The sequence below is a fragment of the Coregonus lavaretus genome (genome assembly GCF_964263955.1).
Source record: "Coregonus lavaretus genome assembly, contig: HAP1_SCAFFOLD_1069, whole genome shotgun sequence".
Classification (NCBI taxonomy): Eukaryota; Metazoa; Chordata; class Actinopteri; order Salmoniformes; family Salmonidae; genus Coregonus; species Coregonus lavaretus.
This window is the reverse complement of record NW_028161758.1, coordinates 55891-81413: the sequence shown is the minus strand read 5'-3', so window position 1 is coordinate 81413 and position 25523 is coordinate 55891. Positions and strand designations below refer to the sequence as shown.

The following is a 25523-nucleotide window of genomic DNA, read 5'->3' as shown; positions in this document are numbered from 1 at the left end:
TTCTCTCTCTCTCTCTCTCTCTCTCTCTCTCTCTCTCTTCCTTCTCTCTCTCTCTTCCTTCTCTCTCTCTCTTCCTTCTCTCTCTCTCTCTCGCTCGCTCGCTCTCTCTCTCTTTCTCTCTCTCTCTCTCTCTCTCTCTCTCTCTCTCTCTCTCTCTCTCTCTCTCTCTCTCTCTCTCTCTCTCTCTCTCTCTCTCTCTCTCTCGCTCGCTCGCTTGCTCTTTCTCTCTCTCTCTCTCTCTCTCTCTCTCTTGCTCGCTCTTTCTCTCTCTCTCGCGCTCTCTCTCTCTCTCTCTCTCTCTCTCTCTCTCTCTCCCTTTTTCAGTGTGATTCGCCATGACGACTGAATCAGGAGCGCACTCTGAGCCCCAGCAGCAGCAGGAGAAGCAGAAAAAGTTGAAGGCAGTGGAACACTTCCCAGCCGCCGCTGGACACAGCACACCAGCCAGAAGTAACCAGGTGAGCCTTCCACATGCTGTATTCTGCTATAGTACAGTTTGACTTGTGCCCAATGGGGAAGCTCGGAATTTCTGGTTTGACAACTGAGACTAGTGTCTGGCACTGGGGTTGTTTTCAGCCGTAATATGTGTACTGTGATCGTATATATATTATATTGGATTGAGAACTTCGACTTACAATATTGGTCCCATGACGATGGGAAAGCTGTAAACATGGTTGACTTTGGGCTGGCAGATTGCAGATGGTCTGTTCCTCCAGAAGCTAAAGGTCATGTTATCTTCTGTAAGTGCTTGTTGACAGAGGTCGGCCTGAGCCAGATGCACTCATCTGTAGACTAAATCCTCCTCTCCTCAGCTTCCAAGACAACGGGGCATAGAGTAGCATAGAACCGTGGTTCTCAAACCTCTTGTCAGGGGGGACCCACATCCGTTCCACCCGCAACCAATCTATTTCAGAGCTAACACACACCTGTTTCAACTTGTCAATCACGTCATGAAGCCCTTGACTAGTGAATCAGACGAGGTAGTTCAGTGCTACATCTACGTCTGGGGTTTGAAAACCACTGCTATAGAAAGAGGAGAGGTTCAGATCCAAGCACTAAAGCTACGTCTTAAATGGCACCCTATTCCCTATATACATTTTAGTCATTTAGCAGACGCTTTTATCCAGAGCGACTTACAGTTAGTGAATGCATACGTTTTATTTTAATATTTTCATACTGGCCCCCCGCGGGAAACGAACCCACATCCCTGCCGGCCAAACCCTTCCCTACCTTGGACGACGCTGGACCAATTGTGCGCCGCCCATGGGTCTCCTGGTTGCGGCCGGCTGCGACAGAACCTGGACTCGAACCAGGATCTCTAGTGGCACAGCTAGCACTGCGATGCAGTGCCTTAGACCACTGCGCCACTCGGGAGTAGTGCACTAATATTGAACAGGGCCCATAGGGCTCGTAGGGTTCTGGTCAAAAGTAGTGCACTACGTAGGGAGTAGGGTGCCATTTGGGACAAGGCCTAAGTAGTAGGGTGAATTTTCTCCAACGCCCTCAGGACAATAAAGAGGTCTGATCTAAGGTCAGTTTTGTGTTTCTGACCCTAATTGTTAAGGTTGTGATTTGGGGAGGGTAAGCCGATCCTAGATCTGTGCTCTAAGGGCATTTCCTCCCCCTCACCAGATCAGATCAGGTAGTTCAGTTGAACTAACCCTGCATGTGGGGATTAGTGCTAGCTGCGTAGCCATGCACCCTCACAGACAGACTGCTCTGTGTTGTGGTCTGAACACCTTTTAGCTTAACTAAAAAAGCATTGTAATTGTGTATTAGTCCACAGCTGTCAGGCAGCTAGCTGCTCACTGCGGAATCTGGCTATTCTCTGTAGAGTCCAAAACCTTTTCAGGTTAACAAAAAAAGGTATTAAACTGTGGTCATCTTATGAGTGAATTTGTGTGGGTGAGGTAGGTACAGCTTTTTCAGGGAATAGTCTCATCTGCAGGGCTTGTACTTTAGCTGCAGTGCCTCTTATACACATACACACAAATACACACACACACATACACACACACACACACACACACACACACACACACAGAGACAGGGTTGGAAGCTGCAGTGCCTCTTATACACATTGTTACGAACCCCGTGGCTCTAAACGTCTAGGGTGGATGGACATGAGACCCGTAACATAAATTATGCAAATTATAAGTGTGACCTGGAACAGTGAGAACCAAAAATGACACAACAACCATGAACTACCGTCAAACATAAATGGTTTATTACTAAACACACGGTAAAGGTTTGGGAAAAAGGGCTGAGCAGGACCCAAGAAATGAAACAATAGTGTAAAACCCCCTAAACTGATCTAGCCTGCCTGAAGAACCGCTAGGCTACTGCTAGTCATCCAAAAGTACAGTGGGTGGTCCGCTCAGGTCTAACTAGTGTTTTTAGACAGAATTCTTCCTACGGGTAATGTATGCCCAAGGGCAACTAGCTTAAACTCCCCTTTTCCCAGAAACACACAAAGCTACCAAACAGGGTAATCAGCAACAAAGTAAGTACACAATACACAGGACACCACAGTATCCACACTCACATAAAGAAATAGATTCTAATAAAGTTACCAACAGGGTAACCAACAACTTAGTGAGTACACAATACACAGGACACCACCGTGTCCATACTCACATATGGAAAAAGTCTCTCTCTCTCTCAACAAACACAAGACTGGTTTTTATACAATGGAATGTGTGATTGAACAAACGAGTAACAGGTGGTGCAATGCACAGGAATGTTCACTGATTGGTCCAATCAGCAGACACCTCAACGACCACCAATCAGGAACATACAGGACACCTGTGATTAGGGCAGAAGGAGTAGAAACACACAAAAACACAGGATACCTGTATCCGTAACACACATACACACACAAATACACACACACACATACACACATACACACACACACACACACAGAGAGACAGGGTTGGTAGCTGCAGTGCCTCTCTGTTCTCAACATTAACATAGATTCCTTGTCATCTTCTGTCGACATGTCAAATTATGAATAAGATTAAAACCTTGAACCAGAACAGGGAAGGGTGTTTTTGTTTTATTTTTTACAAATTGTATGAATATTGAAATAGGTTGTTTGATAGAAGAGTGGAAATAGAGCATGACATTATGATGATTTCTGAATCATGGAGGAAAGAGGGAGAGAGAGAAAGAGGGGGAAACAGAGATTGGGAGAGGAGACAGAGAAGAGGAGAAGAGAGAGAGAGAGAGGGAGGAGGAGAGACAGAGAGGAGGAGGAGAGACAGCGAGGGAGGAGAGACAGAGAGGGAGGAGGAGAGACAGAGAGGAGGAGGAGAGACAGAGAGGGAGGAGGAGAGACAGAGAGGAGGAGAAGAGAGAGAGAGGGAGGAGGAGAGACAGAGAGGAGGAGGAGAGACAGAGAAGAGGAGGAGAGACAGAGAGGAGGAGGAGAGACAGAGAGGAGGAGGAGAGACAGAGAGGAGGAGGAGAGACAGAGAGGAGGAGGAGAGACAGAGAGGGAGGAGGAGAGACAGAGAGGAGGAGGAGAGACAGAGAGGAGGAGAAGAGAGAGAGAGGGAGGAGGAGAGACAGAGAGGAGGAGGAGAGACAGAGAGGAGGAGGAGAGACAGAGAGGGAGGAGGAGAGACAGAGAGGAGGAGGAGAGACAGAGAGGAGGAGGAGAGACAGAGGGAGGAGGAGAGACAGAGAGGAGGAGGAGAGACAGAGAGGGAGGAGGAGAGACAGAGAGGAGGAGGAGAGACAGAGAGGAGGAGGAGAGACAGAGAGGAGGAGGAGAGACAGAGAGGAGGAGGAGAGACAGAGAGGAGGAGAAGAGAGAGAGAGGGAGGAGGAGAGACAGAGAGGAGGAGAAGAGACAGAGAGGGAGGAGGAGAGACAGAGAGGAGGAGGAGAGACAGAGAGGAGGAGAAGAGACAGAGAGGAGGAGAGACAGAGAGGAGGAGAGACAGAGAGGATGAGGAGAGACAGAGAGGAGGAGTAGAGACAGAGGGTGACACACACATACACACACACAGGCGCACGTACTGACACACACACACACACACACACACTTTAGTTCTGGCACAGTCATGTCTGTAAATCACTCAAATGACCTGTGTTGTCTGCACATTTCTATTGGTCTGGGATGGAGGAAGGATGGAGGAAGGAGTTGAATGGTTTTTGAACATTGGGATTCACTCACAGCATTTTAAAAGTGAGGAAAGCCAAATGTCTTGGAGCCAAAGTACCTTTTTTCTTCTCAGAAGTCAAAGTACTTTGTTGTCAGTGAGGTGGAAAATTTGATTTTCTTCTGGGGACAAAATGGCGGAACACCTTTAACACTAGAACCGCCTGGCCTTTCAGCCTATAAGAACGCTACAGAACATTGAGAAACGCCTATAAGTACCCGCTACGGAACATTGAGAACGCCTATAAGTACCCGCTACGGAACATTGAGAACGCCTATAAGTACCCGCTACGGAACATTGAGAACGCCTATAAGTACCCGCTACGGAACATTGAGAACGTCTATAAGTACCCGCTACGGAACATTGGTAACGCCTATAAGTACCCGCTACGGAACATTGAGAACGCCTATAAGTACCCGCTACGGAACATTGAGAACGCCTATAAGTACCCGCTACGGAACATTGAGAACGCCTATAAGTACCCGCTACGGAACATTGAGAACGCCTATAAGTACCCGCTACGGAACATTGAGAACGCCTATAAGTACCCGCTACGGAACATTGAGAACGCCTATAAGTACCCGCTACGGAACATTGAGAACGCCTATAAGTACCCGCTATGGAACATTGAGAACGCCTATAAGTACCCGCTACGGAACATTGAGAACGCCTATAAGTACCCGCTACGGAACATTGAGAACGCCTATAAGTACCCGCTACGGAACATTAGGAAACGCCTATAAGTACCCGCTACGGAACATTGGTAACGCCTATAAGTACCCGCTACGGAACATTGAGAACGCCTATAAGTACCCGCTATGGAACATTGAGAACGCCTATAAGTACCCGCTACGGAACATTGAGAACGCCTATAAGTACCCGCTACGGAACATTGAGAACGCCTATAAGTACCCGCTACGGAACAGTGAGAACGCCTATAAGTACCCGCTACGGAACATTGAGAACGTTGCTGGGCGTCTCCTTTAGCATACACATCAGATGCATATCAACCTGCGATGTACGCAAACATCAGCACCAAGGCTTGATTAATAGTGTCTAAACAATTGTAAATCATGAATTGCACGAATAAGCATGAAGAAATATTTGTGAGGAAATATATCCATGAAAAGCACAAGTTATTTCTTTAGAGTCACTGATATGTTTTGTATAATTATACAAAGTCCTAGAGAAAAATGTAGGCCTAAAGCCAATTTTCGACACTTCCAGCCAATGACGCATCAACATTCTAACAGTCTAATAAATACATTATTCTAAAGGCCTGCTGCAACGCGTATCGTGTTTTCGTTTCCCATACTATAAATGTGATTAGCAATAGTGTTATAGTAAATAAAACAGTCCTGTAACAGCTTAAGTAAAACGTAGAGAACGTTATCAACCCACAAGGCGTGTGGTCAAATTATTAACATGAGCGCCAATGATGATGAATAGGCATAACACAAACTCATCATTACACTATTGTTATAAATTAAATTAAACCTCTTTCACCCTCCTTATCATTCAGTTATGCCTAATTTTTAATTAGATTGTGAAGTAACGTGCACAATTGTCGCCCATTCATTAATTTGCCATTCATTCAGTGAGGAGAGAGACAGCACATTGTCTTGGCAGATTAAGTTCGAAATAGGTGTGGACAAAACTGGTAAAAAGGCTCTTAAATACTTTTCTGTTTGTGATTTCAAAATTCTGACAAATGAGCAGTGTAAAATATAAACATTTAGGAAAAGTCAGGGAAGGAGCAGGACAGTGCTATGATGGGGGGCAATTTTTTTAATTTACAAAAATCAAACATCAGTGGCCGTTGGCCTGTGGCGGTTCTAGTGTTAAACTCCTCTCTCTGTGACTCTAGACTCTGTGGTCATGGGAACCAGTCTGTTTCTGGGTTGTATCACTTCTCTATGTAGTCATATGACGATGGGACCAATCTTAACGGTATGACCAATGATGATGCGATAACCATGGTAGATAAGTGCACTTCCGAAATCTGTTTGACACCCCTGCCATATTGTATTATCGCCTTCCATCATTTAATGACTATACACTGTTATTTCCCTTTCCCTTTCCGTCAAGTGAACAGCAAAACACAAAACTAAACAAACACTTACTAGAAATAAATGGCTGCTAAATAGGGGTTTATTAATAAGTTTTTATTTTCCCCGCTGCAGTCTGAGGACCTTTCGTCTACCAGATCATCTACCAGTCGCCTGTCAATCAAGTCTCCACTGAGGGGAGTCAAGAAGCTGAAGAACACGCAGTGTAAAATCACCCTGCTAGATGGCTCCGACTACGCCATGACGGTGGATGTGAGTACAGGGTGATGTGGGAGGAGTGACTTGAGGGGGGAGAGGTCGATGAGAGAAGAGGGAGAGGGAATCCCTGATTCTAATGGTTCTGACTAAATGTGATTATGAGAGGGGGAGAGAGGGAGGAGAGGGAAAGAGAGAGGGAGAGAGAGGGGGAGAGAGAGAGGGAGAAGAGAGAGGGAGAGAGAGGGGGGAGAGAGAGGGGGGAGAGAGAGAGGGAGAAGAGAGAGGGAGAAGAGAGAGGGAGAGAGAGGGGGGAGAGAGAGAGGAAGAAGAGAGAGAGAGGGAGAAGAGAGAGAGAGAAGAGGGAGGGAGAGAGATAGAGAAGGGAGAGAGGAGGGAGCGGTTGAGAGAGAGGGAGGAGAGGGGGAGAGAGAAGGAAACATGCAGTGTAAAATCACTCTACTTCATGGCTCTGACTACATTTTTTACATTTTAGTCATTTAGCAGACACTCTTATCCAGAGCGACTTACAGTTAGTGAGTGCATACATTATACTTACTGGCCCCCCGTGGGAATCAAACCAACTACCAACTGAGCTACATCCCTGCCGGCCATTCCCTCCCCTACCCTGGACGACGCTGGGCCAATTGTGCGCCGCCCCATGGGTCTCCCGGTCGCGGCCGGCTACGACAGAGCCTGGATTCGAACCACAATTGGCCCAGCGTCGTCCCGGGTAGGGGAAGGAATGGCCGGCAGGGATGTAGCTCAGTTGGTAGAGCATGGCGTTTGCAACGCCAGGGTTGTGGGTTCGATTCCCACGGGGGGCCAGTATGAAAAAAAGTATGTATGCACTCACTAACTGTAAATTGCTCTCCACACTATACTAGCGTACTACTTGGAAGGAAGCAATTTATTGGGCATACACTCTTAAGTAATATGCTAGTGTGGACATTGGAACGTGAAGTGAGCTCGAATAGTGTTACCCTATTGGATAATGATCTGTGTTTGTGTCACCAGAAACGAGCCAGAGGCCAGCTGCTGTTTGCCAAGGTGTGTGACCGTCTGAACCTGCTGGAGACGGACTACTTTGGCATAATGTACCGCGACGTGGAGAACCAGAAGGTGGAGTACAGAAGGTTCTAGATCAGGGGTGTCAAACTCATTTACCCCGCGGGCCACATTGGGTCTTCACCGAGGTCCGGAGGGCTGCACTTAAACTAGAGGATATTTCCTCACCGTCCAAATTTGCTAAAAATAGTTTTCCATCCATCGCTTTTTGAATTTACGATGCTCCCTGACTGTCTAGCTTTCGTTTCGATGACTGTTATCAAGCTGGACAGAGTGAAGAGACTGTAAATGACTGTTATCAATCTGGACAGAGTGAAGAGACTGTAAATGACTGTTATCAATCTGGACAGAGTGAAGAGACTGTAAATGGCTGTTATCAAGCTGGACAGAGTGAAGAGACTGTAAATGACTGTTATCAAGCTGGACAGAGTGAAGAGACTGTAAATGACTGTTATCAAGCTGGACAGAGTGAAGAGACTATAAATGACTGTTATCAAGCTGGACAGAGTGAAGAGACTATAAATGACTGTTATCAAGCTGGACAGAGTGAAGAGACTATAAATGACTGTTATCAAGCTGGACAGAGTGAAGAGACTGTAAATGACTGTTATCAAGCTGGACAGAGTGAAGAGACTGTAAATGACTGTTATCAAGCTGGACAGAGTGAAGAGACTATAAATGACTGTTATCAAGCTGGACAGAGTGAAGAGACTGTAAATTACTCTTATCAAGCTGGACAGAGTGAAGAGACTATAAATGACTGTTATCAATCTGGACAGAGTGAAGAGACTGTAAATGACTGTTATCAAGCTGGACAGAGTGAAGAGACTATAAATGACTGTTATCAAGCTGGACAGAGTGAAGAGACTGTAAATGACTGTTATCAAGCTGGACAGAGTGAAGAGACTGTAAATGACTGTTATCAAGCTGGACAGAGTGAAGAGACTATAAATGACTGTTATCAAGCTGGACAGAGTGAAGAGACTGTAAATGACTGTTATCAAGCTGGACAGAGTGAAGAGACTATAAATGACTGTTATCAAGCTGGACAGAGTGAAGAGACTATAAATGACTGTTATCAAGCTGGACAGAGTGAAGAGACTGTAAATGACTGTTATCAAGCTGGACAGAGTGAAGAGACTATAAATGACTGTTATCAAGCTGGACAGAGTGAAGAGACTATAAATGACTGTTATCAAGCTGGACTGAGTGAAGAGACTGTAAATGACTGTTATCAAGCTGGACAGAGTGAAGAGACTGTAAATGACTGTTATCAAGTTGGAGAGAGTGAAGAGACTGTAAATGACTGTTATCAAGCTGGACAGAGTGAAGAGACTGTAAATGACTGTTATCAAGCTGGACAGAGTGAAGATACTGTAAATGACTGTTATCAAGCTGGACAGAGTGAAGAGACTGTAAATGACTGTTATCAAGCAGGACAGAGTGAAGAGACTGTAAATGACTGTTATCAAGCTGGACAGAGTGAAGAGACTATAAATGACTGTTATCAAGCTGGACAGAGTAAAGAGACTGTAAATTGCTGTTATCAAGCTGGACGGAGTGAAGAGACTATAAATGACTGTTATCAATCTGGACAGAGTGAAGAGACTGTAAATGACTGTTATCAAGCTGGACAGAGTGAAGAGACTGTAAATGACTGTTATCAAGCTGGAAAGAGTGAAGAGACTGTAAATGACTGTTATCAAGCTGGACAGAGTGAAGAGACTGTAAATGACTGTTATCAAGTTGGACAGAGTGAAGAGACTATAAATGACTGTTATCAAGCTGGACAGAGTGAAGAGACTGTAAATGACTGTTATCAAGCTGGACAGAGTGAAAATACTGTAAATGAATGTTATCAAGCTGGACAGAGTGAAGAGACTGTAAATGACTGTTATCAAGCTGGACAGAGTGAAGAGACTGTAAATGACTGTTATCAAGCTGGACAGAGTGAAGAGACTAGAAATGACTGTTATCAAGCTACACAGAGTGAAGAGACTGATAATTAACTGTTATCAAGCTGGACAGAGTGAAGAGACTGTAAATGACTGTTATCAATCTGGACAGAGTGAAGAGACTGTAAATGGCTGTTATCAAGCTGGACAGAGTGAAGAGACTATAAATGACTGTTATCAAGCTGGACAGAGTGAAGAGACTATAAATGACTGTTATCAAGCTGGACAGAGTGAAGAGACTGTAAATGACTGTTATCAAGCTGGACAGAGTGAAGAGACTATAAATGACTGTTATCAAGCTGGACAGAGTGAAGAGACTATAAATGACTGTTATCAAGCTGGACAGAGTGAAGAGACTGTAAATGACTGTTATCAAGCTGGACAGAGTGAAGAGACTGTAAATGACTGTTATCAAGCTGGAGAGAGTGAAGAGACTGTAAATGACTGTTATCAAGCTGGACAGAGTGAAGAGACTGTAAATGACTGTTATCAAGCTGGACAGAGTGAAGAGACTGTAAATGACTGTTATCAAGCTGGAGAGAGTGAAGAGACTGTAAATGACTGTTATCAAGCTGGACAGAGTGAAGAGACTGTAAATGACTGTTATCAAGCTGGACAGAGTGAAGAGACTGTAAATGACTGTTATCAAGCTGGACAGAGTGAAGAGACTGTAAATGACTGTTATCAAGCTGGACAGAGTGAAGAGACTGTAAATGACTGTTATCAAGCTGGACAGAGTGAAGAGACTATAAATGACTGTTATCAAGCTGGACAGAGTGAAGAGACTGTAAATTACTCTTATCAAGCTGGACAGAGTGAAGAGACTATAAATGACTGTTATCAATCTGGACAGAGTGAAGAGACTGTAAATGACTGTTATCAAGCTGGACAGAGTGAAGAGACTATAAATGACTGTTATCAAGCTGGACAGAGTGAAGAGACTGTAAATGACTGTTATCAAGCTGGACAGAGTGAAGAGACTGTAAATGACTGTTATCAAGCTGGACAGAGTGAAGAGACTATAAATGACTGTTATCAAGCTGGACAGAGTGAAGAGACTGTAAATGACTGTTATCAAGCAGGACAGAGTGAAGAGACTGTAAATGACTGTTATCAAGCTGGACAGAGTGAAGAGACTATAAATGACTGTTATCAAGCTGGACAGAGTGAAGAGACTGTAAATTGCTGTTATCAAGCTGGACGGAGTGAAGAGACTATAAATGACTGTTATCAATCTGGACAGAGTGAAGAGACTGTAAATGACTGTTATCAAGCTGGACAGAGTGAAGAGACTGTAAATGACTGTTATCAAGCTGGAAAGAGTGAAGAGACTGTAAATGACTGTTATCAAGCTGGACAGAGTGAAGAGACTGTAAATGACTGTTATCAAGTTGGACAGAGTGAAGAGACTATAAATGACTGTTATCAAGCTGGACAGAGTGAAGAGACTGTAAATGACTGTTATCAAGCTGGACAGAGTGAAAATACTGTAAATGAATGTTATCAAGCTGGACAGAGTGAAGAGACTGTAAATGACTGTTATCAAGCTGGACAGAGTGAAGAGACTGTAAATGACTGTTATCAAGCTGGACAGAGTGAAGAGACTAGAAATGACTGTTATCAAGCTACACAGAGTGAAGAGATTGATAATTAACTGTTATCAAGCTGGACAGAGTGAAGAGACTGTAAATGACTGTTATCAATCTGGACAGAGTGAAGAGACTGTAAATGGCTGTTATCAAGCTGGACAGAGTGAAGAGACTGTAAATGACTTTTATCAAGCTGGACAGAGTGAAGAGACTGTAAATGACTGTTATCAAGCTGGACAGAGTGAAGAGACTATAAATGACTGTTATCAAGCTGGACAGAGTGAAGAGACTGTAAATGACTGTTATCAAGCTGGAGAGAGTGAAGAGACTGTAAATGACTGTTATCAAGCTGGACAGAGTGAAGAGACTATAAATGACTGTTATCAAGCTGGAAAGAGTGAAGAGACTGTAAATGACTGTTATCAAGCTGGACAGAGTGAAGAGACTGTAAATGACTGTTATCAAGTTGGACAGAGTGAAGAGACTATAAATGACTGTTATCAAGCTGGACAGAGTGAAGAGACTGTAAATGACTGTTATCAAGCTGGACAGAGTGAAAATACTGTAAATGAATGTTATCAAGCTGGACAGAGTGAAGAGACTGTAAATGACTGTTATCAAGCTGGACAGAGTGAAGAGACTGTAAATGACTTGTATCAAGCTGGACAGAGTGAAGAGACTGTAAATGACTGTTATCAAGCTGGACAGAGTGAAGAGACTATAAATGACTGTTATCAAGCTGGACAGAGTGAAGAGACTATAAATGACTGTTATCAAGCTGGACAGAGTGAAGAGACTGTAAATGACTGGAATCAAGCTGGACAGAGTGAAGAGACTGTAAATGACTGTTATCAAGCTGGAGAGAGTGAAGAGACTGTAAATGACTGTTATCAAGCTGGACAGAGTGAAGAGACTGTAAATGACTGTTATCAAGCTGGACAGAGTGAAGAGACTATAAATGACTGTTATCAAGCTGGACAGAGTGAAGAGACTGTAAATGACTGTTATCAAGCTGGACAGAGTGAAGAGACTGTAAATGACTGTTATCAAGCTGGACAGAGTGAAGAGACTATAAATGACTGTTATCAAGCTGGACAGAGTGAAGAGACTGTAAATGACTGTTATCAAGCTGGACAGAGTGAAGAGACTATAAATGACTGTTATCAAGCTGGACAGAGTGAAGAGACTATAAATGACTGTTATCAAGCTGGACAGAGTGAAGAGACCGTAAATGACTGTTATCAAGCTGGACAGAGTGAAGAGACTATACATGACTGTTATCAAGCTGGACAGAGTGAAGAGACTGTAAATGACTGTTATCAAGCTGGACAGAGTGAAGAGACTATAAATGACTGTTATCAAGCTGGACAGAGTGAAGAGACTATAAATGACTGTTATCAAGCTGGACTGAGTGAAGAGACTGTAAATGACTGTTGTCAAGCTGGACAGAGTGAAGAGACTGTAAATGACTGTTATCAAGCTGGAGAGAGTGAAGAGACTGTAAATGACTGTTATCAAGCTGGACAGAGTGAAGAGACTGTAAATGACTGTTATCAAGCTGGACAGAGTGAAGAGACTGTAAATTACTGTTATCAAGCTGGACAGAGTGAAGAGACTGTAAATGACTGTTATCAAGCTGGACAGAGTGAAGAGACTGTAAATGACTGTTATTGGACTGGACAGAGTGAAGAGACCGTAAATGAATGTTATCAAGCTGGACAGAGTGAAGAGACTGTAAATGACTGTTATCAAGCTGGACAGAGTGAAGAGACTGTAAATGACTGTTATCAAGCTGGACAGAGTGAAGAGACTATAAATGACTGTTATCAAGCTGGACAGAGTGAAGAGACTGTAAATGACTGTTATCAAGCTGGACAGAGTGAAGAGACTATAAATGACTGTTATCAAGCTGGACAGAGTGAAGAGACTGTAAATGACTGTTATTGGACTGGACAGAGTGAAGAGACCGTAAATGAATGTTATCAAGCTGGACAGAGTGAAGAGACTGTAAATGACTGTTATCAAGCTGGACAGAGTGAAGAGACTGTAAATGACTGTTATCAAGCTGGACAGAGTGAAGAGACTGTAAATGACTGTTATCAAGCTGGACAGAGTGAAGAGACTGTAAATGACTGTTATCAAGCTGGACAGAGTGAAGAGACTGTAAATGACTGTTATCAAGCTGGACAGAGTGAAGAGACTATAAATGACTGTTATCAAGCTGGACAGAGTGAAGAGACTGTAAATTACTGTTATCAAGCTGGACAGAGTGAAGAGACTATAAATGACTGTTATCAAGCTGGACAGAGTGAAGAGACTGTAAATGACTGTTATCAAGCTGGACAGAGTGAAGAGACTGTAAATGACTGTTATCAAGCTGGAAAGAGTGAAGAGACTGTAAATGACTGTTATCAAGCTGGACAGAGTGAAGAGAATGTAAATGACTGTTATCAAGCTGGACAGAGTGAAGAGACTATAAATGACTGTTATCAAGCTGGACAGAGTGAAGAGACTGTAAATGACTGTTATCAAGCTGGACAGAGTGAAAATACTGTAAATGAATGTTATCAAGCTGGACAGAGTGAAGAGACTGTAAATGACTGTTATCAAGCTGGACAGAGTGAAGAGACTGTAAATGACTGTTATCAAGCTGGACAGAGTGAAGATACTGTAAATGGCTGTTATCAAGCTGGACAGAGTGAAGAGACTGTAAATGACTGTTATCAAGCTGGACAGAGTGAAGAGACTGTAAATGACTGTTATCAAGCTGGACAGAGTGAAGAGACTGTAAATGAATGTTATTAAGCTGGACAGAGTGAAGAGACTATAAATGACTGTTATCAAGCTGGACAGAGTGAAGAGACTGTAAATTACTGTTATCAAGCTGGACAGAGTGAAGAGACTATAAATGACTGTTATCAATCTGGACAGAGTGAAGAGACTGTAAATGACTGTTATCAAGCTTGACAGAGTGAAGAGACTGTAAATGACTGTTATCAAGCTGGACAGAGTGAAGAGACTATAAATGACTGTTATCAAGCTGGACAGAGTGAAGAGACTGTAAATGACTGTTATCAAGCTGGACAGAGTGAAGAGACTATAAATGACTGTTATCAAGCTGGACAGAGTGAAGAGACTGTAAATGACTGTTATCAAGCTGGACAGAGTGAAGAGACTATAAATGACTGTTATCAAGCTGGACAGAGTGAAGAGACTATAAATGACTGTTATCAAGCTGGACAGAGTGAAGAGACTATACATGACTGTTATCAAGCTGGACAGAGTGAAGAGACTGTAAATGACTGTTATCAAGCTGGACAGAGTGAAGAGACTATAAATGACTGTTATCAAGCTGGACAGAGTGAAGAGACTATAAATGACTGTTATCAAGCTGGACTGAGTGAAGAGACTGTAAATGACTGTTGTCAAGCTGGACAGAGTGAAGAGACTGTAAATGACTGTTATCAAGCTGGAGAGAGTGAAGAGACTGTAAATGACTGTTATCAAGCTGGAAAGAGTGAAGAGACTGTAAATGACTGTTATCAAGCTGGACAGAGTGAAGAGACTGTAAATTACTGTTATCAAGCTGGACAGAGTGAAGAGACTGTAAATGACTGTTATCACGCAGGACAGAGTGAAGAGACTGTAAATGACTGTTATCAAGCTGGACAGAGTGAAGAGACTATAAATGACTGTTATCAAGCTGGACAGAGTGAAGAGACTGTAAATTACTGTTATCAAGCTGGACAGAGTGAAGAGACTGTAAATGACTGTTATCAAGCTGGACAGAGTGAAGAGACTGTAAATGACTGTTATCAAGCTGGAAAGAGTGAAGAGACTGTAAATGACTGTTATCAAGCTGGACAGAGTGAAGAGACTGTAAATGACTGTTATCAAGCTGGACAGAGTGAAGAGACTGTAAATGACTGTTATCAAGCTGGACAGAGTGAAGAGACTGTAAATGACTGTTATCAAGCTGGACAGAGTGAAGAGACTATAAATGACTGTTATCAAGCTGGACAGAGTGAAGAGACTGTAAATGACTGTTATCAAGCTGGACAGAGTGAAGAGACTATAAATGAATGTTATTAAGCTGGACAGAGTGAAGAGACTATAAATGACTGTTATCAAGCTGGACAGAGTGAAGAGACTGTAAATTACTGTTATCAAGCTGGACAGAGTGAAGAGACTATAAATGACTGTTATCAATCTGGACAGAGTGAAGAGACTGTAAATGACTGTTATCAAGCTTGACAGAGTGAAGAGACTGTAAATGACTGTTATCAAGCTGGACAGAGTGAAGAGACTATAAATGACTGTTATCAAGCTGGACAGAGTGAAGAGACTGTAAATGACTGTTATCAAGCTGGACAGAGTGAAGAGACTATAAATGACTGTTATCAAGCTGGACAGAGTGAAGAGACTGTAAATGACTGTTATCAAGCTGGACAGAGTGAAGAGACTATAAATGACTGTTATCAAGCTGGACAGAGTGAAGAGACTATAAATGACTGTTATCAAGCTGGACAGAGTGAAGAGACTATACATGACTGTTATCAAGCTGGACAGAGTGAAGAGACTGTAAATGACTGTTATCAAGCTGGACAGAGTGAAGAGACTATAAATGACTGTTATCAAGCTGGACAGAGTGAAGAGACTATAAATGACTGTTATCAAGCTGGACTGAGTGAAGAGACTGTAAATGACTGTTGTCAAGCTGGACAGAGTGAAGAGACTGTAAATGACTGTTATCAAGCTGGAGAGAGTGAAGAGACTGTAAATGACTGTTATCAAGCTGGAAAGAGTGAAGAGACTGTAAATGACTGTTATCAAGCTGGACAGAGTGAAGAGACTGTAAATTACTGTTATCAAGCTGGACAGAGTGAAGAGACTGTAAATGACTGTTATCACGCAGGACAGAGTGAAGAGACTGTAAATGACTGTTATCAAGCTGGACAGAGTGAAGAGACTATAAATGACTGTTATCAAGCTGGACAGAGTGAAGAGACTGTAAATGACTGTTATCAAGCTGGACAGAGTGAAGAGACTGTAAATGACTGTTATCAAGCTGGACAGAGTGAAGAGACTGTAAATGACTGTTATCAAGCTGGAAAGAGTGAAGAGACTGTAAATGACTGTTATCAAGCTGGACAGAGTGAAGAGACTGTAAATGACTGTTATCAAGCTGGACAGAGTGAAGAGACTGTAAATGACTGTTATCAAGCTGGACAGAGTGAAGAGACTATAAATGACTGTTATCAAGCTGGACAGAGTGAAGAGACTATAAATGACTGTTATCAAGCTGGACAGAGTGAAGAGACTGTAAATGACTGTTATCAAGCTGGACAGAGTGAAAATACTGTAAATGAATGTTATCAAGCTGGACAGAGTGAAGAGACTGTAAATGACTGTTATCAAGCTGGACAGAGTGAAGAGACTGTAAATGACTGTTATCAAGCTGGACAGAGTGAAGAGACTATAAATGACTGTTATCAAGCTGCACAGAGTGAAGAGACTGTAAATGACTGTTATCAAGCTGGACAGATTGAAGAGACTGTAAATGACTGTTATCAATCTGGACAGAGTGAAGAGACTGTAAATGGCTGTTATCAAGCTGGACAGAGTGAAGAGACTGTAAATGACTGTTATCAAGCTGGACAGAGTGAAGAGACTGTAAATGACTGTTATCAAGCTGGACAGAGTGAAGAGACTGTAAATGACGGTTATCAAGCTGGACAGAGTGAAGAGACTATAAATGACTGTTATCAAGCTGGACAGATTGAAGAGACTGTAAATGACTGTTATCAAGCTGGACAGAGTGAAGAGACTGTAAATGACTATTATCAAACTGGACAGAGTGAAGAGACCGTAAATGAATGTTATCAAGCTGGACAGAGTGAAGAGACTGTAAATGACTGTTATCAAGCTGGACAGAGTGAAGAGACTGTAAATGACTGTTATCAAGCTGGACAGAGTGAAGAGACTGTAAATGACTGTTATCAAGCTGGACAGAGTGAAGAGACTGTAAATGACTGTTATCAAGCTGGACAGAGTGAAGAGACTGTAAATGACTGTTATCAAGCTGGACAGAGTGAAGAGACTATAAATGACTGTTATCAAGCTGGACAGAGTGAAGAGACTGTAAATTACTGTTATCAAGCTGGACAGAGTGAAGAGACTATAAATGACTGTTATCAAGCTGGACAGAGTGAAGAGACTGTAAATGACTGTTATCAAGCTGGACAGAGTGAAGAGACTGTAAATGACTGTTATCAAGCTGGAAAGAGTGAAGAGACTGTAAATGACTGTTATCAAGCTGGACAGAGTGAAGAGACTGTAAATGACTGTTATCAAGCTGGACAGAGTGAAGAGACTATAAATGACTGTTATCAAGCTGGACAGAGTGAAAATACTGTAAATGAATGTTATCAAGCTGGACAGAGTGAAGAGACTGTAAATGACTGTTATCAAGCTGGACAGAGTGAAGAGACTATAAATGACTGTTATCAAGCTGCACAGAGTGAAGAGACTGTAAATGACTGTTATCAAGCTGGACAGAGTGAAGAGACTGTAAATGACTGTTATCAATCTGGACAGAGTGAAGAGACTCTAAATGGCTTTTATCAAGCTGGACAGAGTGAAGAGACTGTAAATGACTGTTATCAAGCTGGACAGAGTGAAGAGACTGTAAATGACTGTTATCAAGCTGGACAGAGTGAAGAGACTGTAAATGACTGTTATTAAGCTGGACAGAGTGAAGAGACTATAAATGACTGTTATCAAGCTGCACAGAGTGAAGAGACTGTAAATGACTGTTATCAAGCTGGACAGAGTGAAGAGACTGTAAATGACTGTTATCAATCTGGACAAAGTGAAGAGACTGTAAATGGCTGTTATCAAGCTGGACAGAGTGAAGAGACTGTAAATGACTGTTATCAAGCTGGACAGAGTGAAGAGACTGTAAATGACTGTTATCAAGCTGGACAGATTGAAGAGACTGTAAATGACTGTTATCAAGCTGGACAGAGTGAAGAGACTGTAAATGACTGTTATCAAGCTGGACAGAGTGAAGAGACTGTAAATGACTGTTATCAAGCTGGACAGAGTGAAGAGACTGTAAATGACTGTTATCAAGCTGGACAGAGTGAAGAGACTATAAATGACTGTTATCAAGCTGGACAGAGTGAAGAGACTGTAAATGACTGTTATCAAGCTGGACAGAGTGAAGAGACTGTAAATGACTGTTATCAAGCTGGACAGAGTGAAGAGACTGTAAATGGCTGTTATCAAGCTGGACAGAGTGAAGAGACTGTAAATGACTGTTATCAAGCTGGACAGAGTGAAGAGACTGTAAATGACTGTTATCAAGCTGGACAGAGTGAATAGACTATAAATGACTGTTATCAAGCTGGACAGAGTGAAGAGACTATAAATGACTGTTATCAAGCTGGACAGAGTGAAGAGACTATAAATGACTGTTATCAAGCTGCACAGAGTGAAGAGACTGTAAATGAATGTTATCAAGCTGGACAGAGTGAAGAGACTATAAATGACTGTTATCAAGCTGGACAGAGTGAAGAGACTATAAATGACTGTTATCAAGCTGCACAGAGTGAAGAGACTATAAATGACTGTTATCAAGCTGCACAGAGTGAAGATACTGTAAATGAATGTTATCAAGCTGGACAGAGTGAAGAGACTGTAAATGACTGTTATCAAGCTGGACAGAGTGAAGAGACTGTAAATGGATGTTATCAAGCTGGACAGAGTGAAGAGACTGTAAATGACTGTTATCAAGCTGCACAGAGTGAAGAGACTGTAAATGAATGTTATCAATCTGGACAGAGTGAAGAGACTGTAAATGACTGTTATCAAGCTGGACAGAGTGAAGAGACTGTAAATGTAGGTCCATTATTATTTCTACCCAGTTTCCATTTGGTTTTAGTAATGTCAATGTCGATTGAGATTGTTTTTTTTCCGGAGGAAAAATAGTTTACATTTAGTTTTTTTACTCAAACCACCCACGGGCTGGATGGAATGTGGGCCTTGAGTTTGACACGCGTTCTAGAGCAAGGTCCTCTAATTCCAGTCCTTATTGTGCTCTACTAATGCTGCATTCACATGCTAGTCGGAACTAGGAAACTGACATTTCCGACTTGCCAACTCATTGTAGAAAGACTATCCCCCGTTTCTCACTCTGAAAAGTATTCGACTCAACCAATAGGAATCTTACGTTCATTCCAAGTTCCAAGTTTCCGATAGCACGTGAACGTGGCATAACATGCCCGATTCAATTACTCAATGATCACAATCTTTAGACAGGGCCATGATTAGCTGTGTTAGTGGGTTAGTGATGGGCCAGAGCGAAAGCCTCTCCGGGACCATAGTTTGAGACCCCTGATCGGGCGTGTACTGTGTCAGTGATGGGTCATAGTTTCTTGTCAACCTCTTTAGTACTCTGCATTCAGATGTTAATAGACTAATAATTAGTAATGAATTGATTACCAGCTAATTGCCTCTCTCTCTCCAGAACTGGCTGGACCCTAACAAGGAACTGAAAAAGCAGATAAGGAGTGAGTTAAAAACACACGACACTAAAACCTCTCTCTTATGATCAACTACTAATGTTCCAGTTGATTCATTAACCAGATGTGTATATACTGTTGATTCCCTACAGCACCATGTCCCTCTTTATCAGCATGGGGTTAGGGTTAACCTAACATCTTATTTACTAATAGTCCAGTTAATTCATCTTATTTACTAATAGTCCAGTTAATTCATCTTATTCACTAATAGTCCAGTTAATTAATCTTATTTACTAATATTCCACTTAATAATCTTATTTACTAATAGTCCAGTTAATTCATCTTATTTACTAATAGTCCACTTAATTCATCTTATTTACTAATAGTCCAGTTAATTCATCTTATTTACTAATAGTCCAGTTAATTCATCTTATTTACTAATAGTCCAGTTAATTCATCTTATTTACTAATAGTCCACTTAATTCATCTTATTTACTAATAGTCCACTTAATTCATCTTATTTACTAATAGTCCACTTAATTCATCTTATTTACTAATAGTCCAGTTAATTAATCGTATTTACTAATAGTCCAGTTAATTTATCTTATTTACTAATATTCCAGTTAATTCATCTTATTTACTAATAGTCCACTTAATTCATCTTATTTACTAATAGTCCACTTAATTAATCTTATTTACTAATAGTCCAGTTAATTCATCTTATTTACTAATAGTCCAGTTAATTCATCTTATTTACTAATAGTCCAGTTAATTCATCTTATTTACTAATAGTCCACTTAATTCATCTTATTTACTAATAGTCCACTTAATTCATCTTATTTACTAATAGTCCACTTAATTCATCTTATTTACTAATAGTCCAGTTAATTAATCGTATTTACTAATAGTCCAGTTAATTTATCTTATTTACTAATAGTCCAGTTAATTCATCTTATTTACTAATAGTCCAGTTAATTCATCTTATTTACTAATAGTCCAGTTAATTCATCTTATTTACTAATAGTCCAGTTAATTCATCTTATTTACTAATAGTCCAGTTAATTCATCTTATTTACTAATAGTCCAGTTAATTCATCTTATTTACTAATAGTCCAGTTAATTCATCTTATTTACTAATAGTCCAGTTAATTCATCTTATTTACTAATAGTCCACTTAGTTCATCTTATTTACTAATAGTCCACTTAATTCATCTTATTTACTAATAGTCCAGTTAATTAATCTTATTTACTAATAGTCCAGTTAATTAATCTTATTTACTAATAGTCCAGTTAATTCATCTTATTTACTAATAGTCCAGTTAATTCATCTTATTTACTAATAGTCCAGTTAATTCATCTTATTTACTAATAGTCCACTTAATTCATCTTATTTACTAATAGTCCACTTAATTCATCTTATTTACTAATAGTCCAGTTAATTCATCTTATTTACTAATAGTCCACTTAATTCATCTTATTTACTAATAGTCCAGTTAATTCATCTTATTTACTAATAGTCCAGTTAATTCATCTTATTTACTAATAGTCCAGTTAATTCATCTTATTTACTAATAGTCCAGTTAATTCATCTTATTTACTAATAGTCCAGTTAATTCATCTTATTTACTAATAGTCCAGTTAATTTCTCTTATTTACTAATAGTCCACTTAATTCATCTTATTTACTAATAGTCCACTTAATTCATCTTATTTACTAATAGTCCACTTAATTCATCTTATTTACTAATAGTCCATTTTAATTCATCTTATTTACTAATAGTCCACTTAATTAATCTTATTTACTAATAGTCCAGTTAATTCATCTTATTTACTAATAGTCCACTTAATTCATCTTATTTACTAATAGTCCAGTTAATTCATCTTATTTACTAATAGTCCAGTTAATTCATCTTATTTACTAATAGTCCAGTTAATTCATCTTATTTACTAATAGTCCACTTAATTCATCTTATTTACTAATAGTCCACTTAATTCATCTTATTTACTAATAGTCCACTTAATTCATCTTATTTACTAATAGTCCAGTTAATTCATCTTATTTACTAATAGTCCAGTTAATTCATCTTATTTACTAATAGTCCAGTTAATTCATCTTATTTACTAATAGTCCAGTTAATTCATCTTATTTACTAATAGTCCAGTTAATTCATCTTATTTACTAATAGTCCAGTTAATTCATCTTATTTACTAATAGTCCACTTAATTCATCTTATTTACTAATAGTCCACTTAATTCATCTTATTTACTAATAGTCCACTTAATTCATCTTATTTACTAATAGTCCACTTAATTCATCTTATTTACTAATAGTCTAGTTAATTCATCTTATTTACTAATAGTCCAGTTAATGCATCTTATTTACTAATAGTCCAGTTAATTCATCTTATTCACTAATAGTCCATTTAATTCATCTTATTTACTAATAGTCCAGTTAATTCATCTTATTCACTAATAGTCCAGTTAATTCATCTTATTTACTAATAGTCCACTGAATTAATATTATTTACTAATAGTCCAGTTAATTCATCTTATTTACTTATAGTCCAGTTAATTCATCTTATTTACTAATAGTCCACTTAATTCATCTTATTTACTAATAGTCCACTTAATTCATCTTATTTACTAATAGTCCACTTAATGCATCTTATTTACTAATAGTCCAGTTAATTCATCTTATTTACTACAAGTCCAGTTAATTCATCTTATTTACTAATAGTCCAGTTAATTAATCTTATTTACTAATAGTCCAGTTAATTCATCGGCACGAAACGCATGTAAAAAACAACACTTTAAGAGGCAGCAACTGAAATTAATCATGATTGGTCGTTGTCTTTCAATTGTGCTGTTTTTCTTACCTCAACCAACACCTTATAGGAGATGCACACAGCTTTACCTCAACCAACACCTTGTAGGAGATGCTCAGGCCTTTACCTCAACCAACACCTTGTAGGAGATGCACACAGCCTTTACCTCAACCAACACCTTGTAGGAGATGCTCAGGCCTTTACCTCAACCAACACCTTGTAGGAGATGTACACAGCCTTTACCTCAACCAACACCTTGTAGGAGATGCTCAGGCCTTTACCTCAACCAACACCTTGTAGGAGATGTACACAGCCTTTACCTCAACCAACACCTTGTAGGAGATGCACACAGCCTTTACCTCAACCAACACCTTGTAGGAGATGAACAGGCCTTTACCTCAACCAACACCTTGTAGGAGATGAACAGGCCTTTACCTCAACCAACACCTTGTAGGAGATGCACACAGCCTTTACCTCAACCAACACCTTGTAGGAGATGAACAGGCCTTTACCTCAACCAACACCTTGTAGGAGATGAACAGGCCTTTACCTCAGGAGATGAACAGGCCTTTACGTCTTTTTAGACAAGTTAATTTGCCCGATGTCTCTATCATATTCTGATTATGTTGTAATGTAATGAAATACCTTCTTGTTTTCCAGTTGGCCCCTGGAACTTTGCCTTCAACGTCAAGTTCTACCCCCCAGACCCTGCCCAGCTCTCTGAGGACATTACCAGGTAAGACGGATGGAGGGACTCTATGGTCAATACACCTGTTCGCTGTATGTTTCTTTTTCTTTAACTCTGACGACAGTGAAAACAGCGCGCTCTCTCTTTCTCCCCTCGTCCGTTAGGTACTACCTGTGTCTCCAGCTGCGTGATGACATGGTATCTGGTCGTCTCCCCTGTTCCTTCGCCACCCACACCTTACTGGGCTCCTACACGGTCCAGTCAGAGCTGGGGGACTACGACCCCGAGGAGACGGAGTACGACAGTGAGCTCCGCTTCGCTCCCAACCACACCAAGGAACTAGAGAATAAGGTCAAGGACCTACACAAGAACCACAAGTATGTCTGTCCGTCTGTCTGTCTGTCTGTCTGTCTGTCTGTCTGTGTGTCTTTCTGGAGGACAAGGTCATGGACCTACACTAAAACTACAAGTATGTCTGTCTGTCTGTCTCTCTGTCTGTTTTTCTTTCTGGAGGACAAGGTCATGGACCTACACAAGAACTACAAGTCTGTCTGTCTGTCTGTCTTTCTGGAGGACAAGGTCATGGACCTACACTAAAACTGCAAATAGCCTGGGTAGCCATTTGATTAGATGTTCAGCAGTCTTATGGCTTGGGGGTAGAAGCTGTTTAGAAGCCTCTTGGACCTAGACTTGGCGCTCCGATACCGCTTGCCGTGCGATAGCAGAGAGAACAGTCTGACTAGGTTGGCTGGAGTCTTTGACAATTTCTAGGGCCTTCCTCTGGATGTCCTGGATGGCAGGAAGCTTGGCCCCAGTGATGTACTGGGCCGTACGCACTACCCTCTGTAGTGCCTTGCGGTCGGAGGCCGAGCAGTTGCCATACCAGGCAGTGATGCAACCAGTCAGGATGCTCTCGATGGTGCAGCTGTAGAACCTTTTGAGGATCTGAGGACCATGCCAAATATTTTCAGTCTCCTTAGGGGGAATAGGTTTTGTCGTGCCCTCTCCACGACTGTCTTGGTGTGCTTGGACCATGTTAGTTTGATGGTGATGTGGAGCTCTCAACCTGCTCCACTACAGCCCTGTCGATGAGAATGGGGGCGTGCTTGGTCCTCTTCTTTTTCCTGTAGTCCACAATCATCTCCATGACCTACACTAAAACTACAAGTATGTCTCTCTGTCTCTGTCTGTCTGTCTCTCTGTCTGTCTTTCTGGAGGACAAGGTCATGGACCTACACTAAAGCTACAAGTATGTCTGTCTGTCTCTGTCTGTCTTTCTGGAGGACAAGGTCTTGGACCTACACTAAAACTAGAAGTATGTCTGTATGTCTCTGTCTGTCTTTCTGGAGGACAAGGTCATGGACCTACACTAAAATTACAAGTATGTCTGTCTGTCTCCTGTCTGTGTCTGCTTTTCTGAAAACTACAAGTATGTCTGTCTCCTGTCTGTCTGTCTGTCTGTCTGTCTGCCTGTCTCTCTCTGTCTGTCTTTCTGGAGGACAAGGTCATGGACCTACACTAAAACTAGAAGTATGTCTGTCTATATGTTATATATCTATACTGGTTGTTCAGGTGTTGAAATGATGGATTCAAAGGATAAAGGAAACCACAACTGTGTGTTAACCCTTTACACTCGTGGAAATTGGCCTATATGGATAATGTTTCTAACAGAAGAAGTAAACAAAGCAGCAATGGAAAGAGGACACTTTGGAGATCGGGGAAGTTATCAGATCAAATGTGAGAACACAACAGTCCACCTGACACAAGGCTGAACCAAACATGACACTGGTGATTTTATGTGCATTTTACATTTACTGTACTTTTTGCCACATTTGTTGATAACGAAATCTGAAAATACTCTGGATACATTCAATAACATGATAAGAATATTCATGGAAATTTTGGGGTAGGTGTAACATAAGAAAAAACTATTACAAGGGTTTGAGTGAGAGGACTAACTGGTGTCTCCAGGGGGCCACACCTCTCCTAACTGTGGGTTTGAGTGAGAGGACTAACTGGTGTCTCCAGGTGACCACACCTCTCCAGACTGTGGGTTTTAGTGAGAGGACTAACTGGTGTCTCCAGGTGACCACACCTCTCCAGTCTGTGGGTTTTAGTGAGAGGACTAACTGGTGTCTCCAGGTGACCACACCTCTCCAGACTGTGGGTTTGAGTGAGAGGACTAACTGGTGTCTCCAGGTGACCACACCTCTCCAGTCTGTGGGTTTTAGTGAGAGGACTAACTGGTGTCTCCAGGTGACCACACCTCTCCAGACTGTGGGTTTGAGTGAGAGGACTAACTGGTTTCTCCAGGGGGCCACACCTCTCCAGACTGTGGGTTTGAGTGAGAGGACTAACTGGTGTCTCCAGGTGACCACACCTCTCCAGTCTGCGGGTTTTAGTGAGAGGACTAACTGGTGTCTCCAGGTGACCACACCTCT

General features: G+C 41.3%; 1 protein-coding gene across 1 annotated transcript in view; it reads left to right on the top strand.

Annotated features, from left to right (window-relative positions):
- Nucleotides 1-335: 335 nt before the first annotated feature.
- LOC311120150 (band 4.1-like protein 3) overlaps nt 336-25523 on the top strand; it is a gene marked incomplete at both ends in the record, with an annotated part of 59576 nt that continues 34388 nt past the window's right edge. The window contains 6 exons of the mRNA XM_084194766.1: nt 336-458; nt 6353-6490; nt 7451-7555; nt 19576-19618; nt 23055-23130; nt 23247-23459. Of these exons, the coding sequence (XP_084050892.1) occupies nt 336-458; nt 6353-6490; nt 7451-7555; nt 19576-19618; nt 23055-23130; nt 23247-23459 (698 nt within the window). The remainder of the gene's footprint in view (nt 459-6352; nt 6491-7450; nt 7556-19575; nt 19619-23054; nt 23131-23246; nt 23460-25523) is intronic.